Source organism: Polistes dominula, unplaced genomic scaffold, assembly GCF_049000335.1.
Source record: "Polistes dominula isolate Pdom_NZ unplaced genomic scaffold, Pdom_raw_medaka contig_17, whole genome shotgun sequence".
NCBI lineage: Eukaryota > Metazoa > Arthropoda > Insecta > Hymenoptera > Vespidae > Polistes > Polistes dominula.
Genome location: NW_028301049.1, coordinates 966,257 through 978,611, shown reverse-complemented (window position 1 = coordinate 978,611; position 12,355 = coordinate 966,257). Strand labels below are relative to the sequence as shown.

General features: G+C 29.0%; 1 protein-coding gene across 8 annotated transcripts in view; it reads right to left on the bottom strand.

Moving 5' to 3' along the window:
* Fas1 (fasciclin 1 Fas1 domain-containing) overlaps window positions 1-12,355 on the bottom strand; it is a 279,415-nt gene that overhangs the window by 64,732 nt on the left and 202,328 nt on the right. For all 8 annotated transcript variants that reach the window (XM_015320243.2, XM_089175617.1, XM_015320246.2 and 5 more), the window contains one exon: window positions 5,583-5,718. In XM_015320243.2, coding sequence (XP_015175729.2) covers window positions 5,583-5,673 — 91 coding nt within the window. In that variant the 5' untranslated portion in view covers window positions 5,674-5,718. The remainder of the gene's footprint in view (window positions 1-5,582; window positions 5,719-12,355) is intronic.

Here is a 12,355-nt window from a genome sequence, read left to right as displayed (position 1 = left end):
AGTTAAAAATGATACAAAGAACAAAGATATAAACTCTATGAGAATTCTTTTGAGAGCTTGGTCAACAAAAGCTTCGGTTACACGCGAATGAGCCTTCTTTTCTACGTTTCTGAAAGCAATACACCACCCCATCCCCTCCCCCTTTTCACCCCCAACCCCTCAAACAGCAGACTTTATTAAAGAGATTTTAATTATACCTCCTGCTCCTGCTTCTCTTGTTTATTTCGAGATATATCTTTTAAAAAGAGGGTATAACTGTTATATCCGTTTCTTTTTTCTTTTTCTTTCTTTCTAAGAATCGATGCGTTCATTTAATTGCAAGTTCATTTCCTAAAGTCTTATTAACTTTTGATAATTTTTTTCTTAATTTTTTATTGCATCTTTTATTTGTAAATTTTGATAGTTTGCAAGTTTGATAGTTGAAGTTTTTTTTTTTTTTTTGATAAGAAATTATTTCTTTTCAATTTTTTTCTTATTCAAAATTACTTATTGATCAATTTATTAAAATGGTATTATTATATTTTGACCCAGAACAAATACGTTAATTATTTAATTGACTATGATTGTGTGATTAAAATAATTTTCATTTATTAAACCTGTGTATTCTTATGTCGAGTATTAAAGTTAACTTAACACTGTTTATCTACTTATATTTTAGTTAGGTATATTTCTTTGAGTTATACGTTTTTACGTCCTATTCGTCGAACTTAAAATGCCCTTTATATATGAAAGGGGGATTGCTTATGATCCCCCATAGAAAGGGAAACGTGGTTTCCTCCCAAAAAGGCGTTACGGAAGGGTAGAAAGCAACCCCATTGGTCGGGAGGGTCCCTTTTCGTTGCATCGGTATAAATATCGATATGTGATGTCCTTCGAGGAAGGACTATGACCCTTTCGAAAAGGAAAAGGGAACCTCCCTTTGTATCACTTAGCTTCACATAATATTGTCGGTTGGTTAGGAACTTTACAATATTCTGCCGCGATTGAAGATTTCAGATTATTCTATCAGCATGGAAAATATTCTTCCCTTGGTTTTTATGGCCCCCATTTCGTGGAATATAGTGTTTCGCAGTTTAGGGTTTTAGCCCATTCACTGCCAACCACGGGTTATCTCGTAGCAAATGTATGTACCAAGTATTTCCGACTACGAGATATCTCGTAGTTTGCGTTACAACTTTAGTTTGATTGCAATTGGTCACGGAAATAAGTTTACAGACGTTTGAATTATGAATTATTAGAAAGGATAAATGCAAAATTTTATATTATTAATATTTATTAAAAAATAAACACATATTATATGTTAACTTAATATTATTAGATTTTGTCAAATTCCAGGGTTTTCCTTTTACCTTTCAAACACTGTAGATCATTATAGTGGTTTACGCGAAAAGTATTAGTTTGAACAGTACGCTATTATAGTGGTTTCAGTGAAAAGTATCAATTTAAACGATTATCTTACTTTATAGTGACATCTGTGGATATGATTTTGAAAAATATTATAGGATTTTTAGTGCAATCCATGGTCAGGTTGGAATACAATCTTAAAATCCAAAGTGAGACGTTGTAAATTTGTTTGGCAGTTAATGATTTAGACAAGTGCGATATGTCATCTATAAATAAAGTAAGATCTTAAATAATTCTTTGTATATCGTATTATATCAATGAAAAACAAACTTATTTCTAAATCCTTAACTTTGAACAAACTTTCCCTCTATCCCTTTTGAACAATTAATTTAGATATATCGATTCTACGTAACCTAAGGGCAACAATATTATACAAACGCAACCAACCGATAAAATATATACATATATATATAGAATTATATTATCCGTAATTTAACCTGAGGCAATTTGTTGCAAGATTTTAACGAATTTTGACTTAGTAACGCGACAACGCGCGCCCACCCTTTATCATCCCTTTTAATTTCTAGTTTCCTTTTGTATTAACATTCACGCTGCAGGAGCAAAGTTATGCCTGAGGCATATAAGGAAGTAACAGAAGGGCTCATTCTGCCGGATATAAGGGAAATCGCGTGAGAAGAAAGAGATAGAAATATGCCCTTTAGGGCTCAACGGATAGATGACTGTGTAGGGTTTGTTTTTCCTTTTTTTTTTTTTTTTTTTTTTTTATACTTTGTCTTTCCTAATCTCGTTTAATGATCAACGAGACTTATAAATCCACCGCCCTTATTCGTGATGGTTTACTGTTGTAAAAGGGTAACGTGGGCGTACCGCAATCGATTAAATTCTCTCCTTTTATTGGAGATTCCCAATCTCTCTTTCTCTCTCTCACTCATTCTCTCTCTCTCTCTCTCTCTTTTTCTCTCTCGATAGAATACGATCGTATGTGGTTTATATACAGGGTGAACTATTTCAATGGTAACAATGATCAATTAATAATATTTTAGACGAATTTATTGTATGCGTTGGGATGAATTATTTTATTTAAATTTTTTTGTAATTTTAAATAAATCACTGTATATATCTTTATAAAAAAAAACATTTAGTGGCACATTGTGTGTTTCTAATGAAGTTTGAAATTACTGAACCGATTTTAATGAAGTTTGCAATTACTGAACCGATTTTAATGAAATTTTGTTTATTTTTAGTGATTTTTTTCAACATAGTACATACGATAGTTTTTTTTATCGCGTTTATTTTTTATTTTTTATCGCTAATTAAAGGATTTATTATTGGTTATCTAGATACTGTTTTGTCTTTACTGTTTTCATTACTGTAGTTTAGTGTATGGTTTTTTATTTTAAACAACACAGAAATGTTTAACCGTAACTCATTTTAAATGTTCCACCGTATATAACTTGTATTTCTCTTTCTAACAGGGATGATCATAGCAGAACGATCTCCAATCTTTCACTTTTCACTGAAATGGACCATCGAGTCCCATGGTCGAGTATCTCGGTTCTCTGTACGGTTAAAATCAATGGGTGTAGAGCAATCAATTATCTCTAATTGAAATTAGCCAGAGAACGACATGCGTGTCTGGTATTCGGATGCCTAGTTGGTTGGGAGCACATTTCATTGTCGACTGTGCCGTACAATCGGTTACGTTACTAGATTTTACAGGATAAAGACAATTGCGAAATCGATTAGTATCAGTTCGAATGTTTCTGTCTATCATTTCATAAAATGGAGGTGAAGGGTCGAGAGAACGAGCAATCTTTTTTCGGCACAACTATGTTTGAATTGACAATATAGAATGTGTTTGATGTAAAAAGTATAGGTAATCGACGAATACGATGGAATATTGAAATATTCGATTAAATATTGTAAAATAAAAATCTATTTTTTTTTTTTTAATAAATTTTTTTAATACTTTTTTTTATCTCTAATTTTTGTGTTCATCCAAATATAATAATAGGTTTTTAGAATTTCATAAAATAATATCATCTTAGACGTACCTAAATGTTGCAGGATCGTATTACCGTGAGAACACACAACTTGGACTTGAAAATACATATAGATACAAATGTATATACTCTACCATACATACATACATACATATATACAATGTATATATACATATATACGTAGAATGAAACATGAACAGCTGCACGGTGGGATTAACTCGCACTCAATCGCAATAATACTGCTCTAGGTACTGTGTGCCGTTGCTCGAGGGTTCAAGTGAAACGAATTAAGGGAAAAGGGTTAGACACTGGTCAGCGCTCTGGACCAGTTAGAGTAGCGAGTTCTATTGGTATCCACGTCAATGAATACCTATGGCTAATGTTTTGCTAGCGTATGGGACTAAATTCCGCATATGTGGCATATGGGGTACATTGTGCAAATATGCATATTCACGTTTATGTATGCCTATTTCCAAGAGAACAGTTGTCTCTGAAAGCACCTACAAGTTTAATGTTTGGATTAACTCATACAGTTCTTACCTAACCTTCATACATACATATATGAATATTCTATATATATATATATATATATATATATATATATATATATATATATATATATATATATATACTGTATATATATAAATATATATACATATATATTTTTAAAGTGAAACTTTTTGTGTGTGGAAAGTGTACTACAAAGTTAAAAGGGGTTATGAGTGGTGTATGTTTTTTGAGTGTTGGGGGTGTAAAGGGGAAATATCGATCGGTAAAATACTTGGGGGAAACAGGGAAGATACCTAGGATACCCTTATGTAACCTAATATATTTAATATATGTAATTAATATTAATATAATTTATATATATATATAATTTATATTAAATATAAAAATATGTAAAATATAAAAAAATTAATATAATAATAATATAATAAATTAACATAATAAATTTATTAGATATAAATATAAAAATAAAAAAGTATAATAAAATTAATATATATTTTAAATATATGCTATAAATATATATGAATATGGTTATGCTTGTGTACGAATAATTTTTTAATAATTTTAGTTTTCAAGTACGCGGTGTAAATATGTAGAGAATAAAAAATAATTGATAATCTAAATAATTTGATAAAGTTAACAACATAGTTTGTTAATTCTACGAGAATTTCTTTTTATTCTTTTTTTTGTTTTTTAACACGTAAGTTTTTACAGATACACTTTCACAGCAAGTTCATAGAAATTTTTGGTGTCTATTTCTTTTAATTTTTTTTTTTTTTTTTTTTTTTTTTAAGGAATATATGATATAACTTTACATGAAAGTATTTCAAATAGAAATTATATATGCAGTATTATAAATTAGATATTGTACAAAGTTCTACTAGTATTCTCTATCATCATAACTATATTTCAAATAGAGTTGACTATATACATATATACACTTGTATATTACCTACTTCTATGAATCTGTCGAAATGAAAGAGAGTGGAGTTCGAATTTGTAATAGGAAGGTAAACTTGAACTAGTTATAGTTGGACACTAGTCGTATGTAAATTATGAATCACGAATTCGTTGATATGCATTATTATATTTGTCAGATACAGAACATTGTTGACATCAATTGAGAATATGTTATTAAATATTCAAAAACTGATTGTAAGATAGAAATTACTTTTATCTCAATATAGAAAGGATCAAATTTAAATCAGTTATAAAATCAAATTATGTAAGAGCAGAATAAATAAATAATTTTAAGGAAAAGTGATTTTTATCTCTTTTACTATGATATATATATATATATACTATATTATTAATACTATATATTTATAATATTAATATTATATAAAAATTATATTAAATATTAATTATAATACTAAATTAAAAATATAAATCACAAATATAATACTTATTATATATAATTTAATATTAATATAGTTAAAATATAATATTAATTAATAAATATATTAATATAAATTAATATATAAATAAATATTATATTTATTAAAATATTATGATAATTAATATTTATAATATTAAATATATAGTATTATAATATACTATTTTTGTGTATTATAGTATCATTTGGTTTATTTATAATTTGAAATAATATGAACAAAATTATTGAAATAATTTTGGAAATGTCGTTGTTCATGTAAATATATATATATATAACTATTTTACATATACATACATATAAATTCTACTTACACATATGATAGAGAACCAAGTTACTCTTGCTTCCATTGTACTTTTGAAAGGCCCTGTTTGTTGGAGCGAAAACGGTAACATGACGATACATCAGCGTGTTGTTCGCCACCTGGCTCGTCTCCAATAGTTGATAAAACTGTAACAAAAAATTGCAAGGATTTCTTTTGAGGTCCATTTCTCTTCATTTATTTCGTTGGCTAACGTTAAATCATATCTTTTATATATATATATATATATATATATATATATAATAAACTTATATCAAACCGCGCAGATTTTGGAAATTTTTTTTTAATTATTCAACCATATCATAGTTACGCTCGGATGCATTTTGTTTGTTTTTTTTTTTTTTGGTTAAAGTTGCAGAAGACTAAGAGTTTCACGGTATCGTGTTTTACAGAATTGTGTCGTATAGTGTTGTGTTGTTTCTGTTATACCATCAGAGTTAGTTCGAAAGTACTGTAAAAGTTCAACGTGATGTGTCTGTCACAAAGCTCGGGTTTATTTCTAACACAAACACACACACACGCACATACATACGTAAAAAAAAATAGACGTATAAACCTTCTCGGATCGAAGAATTTTCCTTTTTTTTTTTTTTCGGTAAACAGTAACAGTAAAGAAAATGTTTATAAATTTTTGTTTTCGAATATTTTCATCCCCCTTAAAAAACAAAAATTGATAGTTGTCACCGATAATGTTTTTTTTATTTATTTATTTTTTTTTTTAAACATAGGAAAAGATTTAATTTTCAATAAATGTTATATCAAATATTTTGATATAAAACACAGCAACAAGTTTTATATCACCGATCAGATTTACTCGTTTAACGAACAACGACCTATCCTAACCAATTTGAAGTTAAATCGATTGACAAGCATCCAAGGCTGGACCTGTTAGTGCATTTAATTAGTATGTACCTACACATACCGGAAATTGACTGATCGTTACAGCTTACGGAGAACGTAGGCTTATCGTTAGGAACGAAAACACGAGTTTAATATTAATCGATTTCATTTAAGAAACCCCTAAAACGAATTATTATAATTATATCGTTTAATAAGACTTTTCTTCTTAATTTGTTGTTTTATTACTTTTTTTTTCAGGTTTATTTTTAACTTTTTTAGGAATTTGTTCAAGGTGAATATTCGGCAGATTCGGTATATTAATTTGTAATAAGTAAAAATGTCACATAATTTTGTTAGGTTATGTTGTAAGATCTTTTGTTTATTTTTTTTAAGTATATTTTGAAATTATTGTTTCTTTATTTTTTAGTGTGATTTACCATCTTTTACACTACGATTTATATAATATTATAAAATATATACAATATAATAAAATATATAGAATATTATATATATATAATAATAATATTTATATAATATTTAATATAATATTTTATTTTATATAATATTTTATATAATTTATAATATTTTTATTTCAAGTTTGCTTTTATGGGTTTTTGCTATTGTATCTAATATTATTGTCTTGCATAATAATAATTTATTTTTAAATTAATGAATTATAGTGTTTCAAGTTTGGTTTTATGGCTTTTTGCCATAAATGCAAATAAATCGTTTTTGCATGAATTATTAATTTACTAATGTTTTATACTTTTGTTTTTTTTTTTGGGAAAAAAATTTATGGTTGAATTAAAAATAATTTGTTTTAACAGATCGGAAAATCGTTTGTGTCCGATTTGTACGAAGATACATTGAAATTTCGAATAATGTCAACGAAATAATCTCATTTTTATTACAACGAAGCAAAGTGTTACAAGAATCGGAAAACGTTGTAAAGTTTTTTTTTTCTTTTCCCTCCGTGTACGAGCGAGTAGAAAAAGTTCGAATGTGTGTTCGTCGTGAAAGTGCATCGGTGTAAAAATTGTACCTGTAACCATCGAACCGCGTTATGCACTTTGTATGTACTATTTTTGACTTCTCTTTTCTTTTTTTCTTTATCTTTCTTTTTCTATCTTTATCCTTATCCTCTTTTTTATTCAAAAAAGAGAAAAATAGAAACACAAGTTCTTTTTGAACGAAAGTTTGTCATTTTACTCGGCGAAACGTCACATACGGGGTTGAACTTTTATAACATTTCGAAATTGAACAAAAAATATTGTTAAAAAGTTATTTTTCTTGGATAGTAATAATAGTAATAGTAATAGCAGTTGTATCATGAGATTCAGATTTAGTTTTTAACCTTTTAGATACGACGCACCACTATAGTGGTTTTCACGGATGCTATCTTCCAGTATGACACGACACTATAGTTACTATAGTCTATAGACACTATATATATTATATATTTATATATAGATTTTTATTTATATTAATTTTATATTGATTACATTATATTAACCTTTTAGGCACTACACGCCATTATAGTCGCTTTCGCGAATGTCATCTATATATTATACAACGCACCAATATAATGGCTCTACTCTACTAACTCACTCATTTAACATTAAGTTACGATAAGATAAAACATCATTTAAAACCACAATTTAAAAAAAAAACACATATCAAAATACATACCCCATTTATCCAACTATCTTATCAAACAAAGTTGCATCAGTTAAAAAGAATACAAGTAAATTAAGTCACACGTAACTACACACACAATCTTTGTTAAACACATTTAATCGTTTACGTGAATTAAAGCACGAAAAATAAGTTACACGTTAAGTAATCATGATTAATCCCAAAGTGACATCGCGATTAACCACTGTCATCTATTTTCTTTTCTTTTTTTCTTTTCTCCAACTTGGCCCATTCATCCTTTTTCTCCATCTCAAGCAGAATTCTTTTGGTTCTTTTCTCACTCTGTCTAGCAAGCAAGCAAGCAGGCAAGCAAGCAGGCAAGCAAGCAAGTTACCCTTTTCTTCACCCTTCTAGCCCTATCCTCACCCTTTCGTTAACTGGCTGCTCGTCCAACGAGCTCGCATTAATTGTCCAGAGTCACGACATGTCTCCATTACTCAAGAGCTTCGTTAAAGGAAAGCAAAGAGGATAAGACTACTACTACTATTACTAGTAGTCAAGGCTTATAGGGTGGAGGGGGAGAGGTAAGAAGAAGGAAAGGGGTACGTTGGAGATAAAGAGACCCTAAGATCGCTAGATGTCATTACTTCTTTCTTCTTTCATCCTCACTCCCCCTCAACCTTCTATTTCTTTTACTTTTCTTCGTTTCTTTACCTTTCTTTTAAACTTTCCAATCTATCTATCTACTCTTTCCTTATTTCTACTTTTATTCCTTTTTTCTTTTTTCTTTTTCTTTTTCTTTTCATTTTTTTTTCGTTTAGTAACAGCAATTAGTATTGGATTTTAAATAAATGGTTCTTAAAGTTGTTTCGACGTGTAAATAATTTAACATGACAGTGACTTAGGTAGTTTCTTTTAAATGATTCATTAAAATATCGTTCATTTGAATGATCGAAGACTAAAGTAATTAACCTTTTATGCACGGCTGGTTTCTCTGTACGACAGGGTTCAATGAGAATTACGTGTAAACGGATACAACTACAATGTGTGACGATGAATTTAATTATATTTTATCAACTGTATAGTTAATACATTACATAAAATTAATACTAATGTACATTAATAAAAAGTAAAAATGTATCAAAAATTAATACAAATGAATAAAAATAAATAATATTATTTGACGTGGTCAAGTTTTAGCATTAAAGTTGCACCACTAATGTAAAATATAATATAAAATATATCTTAAAAATAAAAAAAAAACAAGATTATACTTATACGGGAATGCTTTTAATCGAACAAAAATCGATCGTTGATCGATTAACGAAGTACTCGTGCGCGAAAGGGACGATAACTTTAATCTTCTGAACTGCCAAGCAGCAGTCTGAGCACGATCTGTGAGCAAAATTATTACTTCTTGGTTTAAAACGAACGAAAGTAATAATCCGTAAATCGTTCCTTAGCCAGGTGAAAAAAAAAGTGTTCGATGATAATTTCCTAAGGTCATCGATCTTCTTTTTTTCTCTTATTCGTTCACCCTTTTCGAGATATTCAAGTCTTTTTCTTTCTCTTTTCGTACCGATCTCTTCCTATTGGTTCTTTTTCTTTCTTTTTTTTTTTTTCTACCATAACGTAGTCACGTTTTCCTTCTCTTTGCCGTTCACGGGAGAAGTAAGTGCATCGGAATTATTGAGATGTGAACCACGTATTCAATATAAGACCTCTTATCAGCTACCTTTTTTAGAATACGTCTACTATTTTCATTTATATACTCGTATTTTACTATTTACCCCTAGTAACATTTCATTTCATATCCAAAAGATTCCCCACGTTTCATATGAATGATTCATACATATGTTTCTTATTTGTTTTATAAAGGTATAACGTGAAACCAAAATTATTATTATGGGTTTTGCAAATTTGAGTCTGGCCAAGTTTTCAAAAGTTTCTTGACACTAGAGTTGTGTATCTAATTTTGAATATTACCCACTTATCTCATCATATTATTTGTCCTATTTTCATTCTACAGGATGATTCACCAGCTTTTGCCACGTCAAAAGTTGCATGAAAAATCCAATGACGTGCAACATTAATATTTTTAAAGATCAATGAAGATCAAAACTGACGAACAAGTCGGTCACAATACAGTTCTTCCTTGTCATGGTCACGTCATGGTCGCGTCAGGATTGCATCAGGGTTGTGTTATCCTTTCATTGTTCCAACAACGGAAGGAGCAGATATTATCCGAATAGTTTTTATTGGTCATTGTCAGGTTTTGTATTTAATGTTGCACATCATTGGATTCGTCTTGTCAACTACTATCCGAAAATAAGTATTCAAATATAACATTGTATTTAAAAAAACAAAGTTGACCAATAAATCTCGAAAATGACTACTAATGTCATATATTGTAGTCCTGAATTTTTCATGCATCTTTGTTCTAATTAAGTTTTCTGGTATTATCATAGTTTGGAAGCTATTTAAGTGGCAATAGTTGGTGAATCACCCTGTATAAATTCATCACTTATGGTTAATATAGATAGAGAGATCGATCTCATTATATGAGTTAGTATACTTAAGTTCTAGGTAAAGTTAATATGTCGGTTTCTCTCATATCTTTCACGGTTAATTACTCGTAATTAATCTCTAATCAGAACACGATATATCGTAAAGTATCATTTGCTCGTATATATGTTCATGTTGCTGGTAGAATCTCCGAACTATCGGATATTCAACATACATGTAAATATACACACATGTACATATATACATATACATAAATACATATCTACATATCTACATTTATCGCTTTCTATGAAACGTTGCAATAAATATGTTCATATTTATGCGGAACATTAGCATGGGTGCGATTAAGCGTATATCGTTCGTCATTGTTTATGCGCCGTTGTTACGCATGCAAATGCACTTATGGGTTAAAATAGAAAGAGAGAGAGAGAGAGAGGGAGAGAGAGAGAGAGAATGATCGTTAGTCCTATATCCGTTGGAAGGTCTACGACCTTTTCCAAAAGGATGAAACATTATACGGTAAAGAGAAATAAATGATTGGAAAAGCTTATGGCTAAAACGATCAAAGTATGTATGAGTATATCGATAGTATAATATTGTAATGTTATAATCTTCTTTTGTTGAAATTGTTGTAAATGTTTTTAAAATATTGTTAGTTTTCTCGTAATAGGTGCATATAATCTATTGTGTAGATGTGTTAAGCTTTTACATAAACAGATATATGCGAATATATTTAGAAAATGATGAATTTCCTCTGGGATATTTGAACAGTATCGAAATATTATTATTATTATTATTATTATTATGATATTGTAAGATTAAAAATTGAACATAAAGTGAGATAGGGAGAGAGAGAGAGAGAGAGAAAGAAGGGTATGGGATATCGTATCAATGCAGCTTTCAACTTTGTTATATCTACTTTAAGAGGATATACTGTTAGATAGTTTCTATAATATATATTATACATTTAAATATATATGGAAAATAGGTTTAGAGAAATTTATAGAATTTTTTTTTTTTAGAGACGTTTTAGAATAAATAATAAATAAATAAATCGATAGATATGGTTGAATATAGAGTAGATAGTTTTTTCTTTAATAATAACATATTTATGTAATTTTATATAATTGATTTTTGTATATTATTATTATTATATTTATAAACATAACAACATATTTATATTATGTTAATTATTTTATATGAAGACCGCGAATGGAAGGATCGCTCTCAGGGACGGGAACAATGGCACGAATTGGTATTTGCAGCAATATTATAATTAATATTTGCAATTATATTTTGCAGCAATGAACTTTCGAGTTTCCCCTCAATATTTTATGCGCCGTTCGATTCTCCCCCATACGCACTACGTGACCTGCCCATTTTAATCGGCGTGATTTTACGACGTTAATGATGTCGGGTTTGTTGTACAGTCGGTCTACTTCTATGTTATGGGGGTTTCTCCATTCGTCCGTTTCCTCATAACGTTTTGCACTGAAGATTTTATGAACAACTTTATTTTCTCAAACCCCATATGTAAGTGGACCACGTTTCGTTACCATAAAGGACTACCGGTAGGATGATTGTCCTGTATATCCTGATTTTGAAACGTCTAAACAGCAACCGCGAGCTGAGTAATTTATTGACATTCCCTAAATTGATTATTTTCTTAAGTTCTTCGTTTATTTCGTTCGTCTGGGCTTATAATTTATAACTAAATGATAAATTTATTTATTTTAAACTCTATTCTCTCGCATATAAATAATG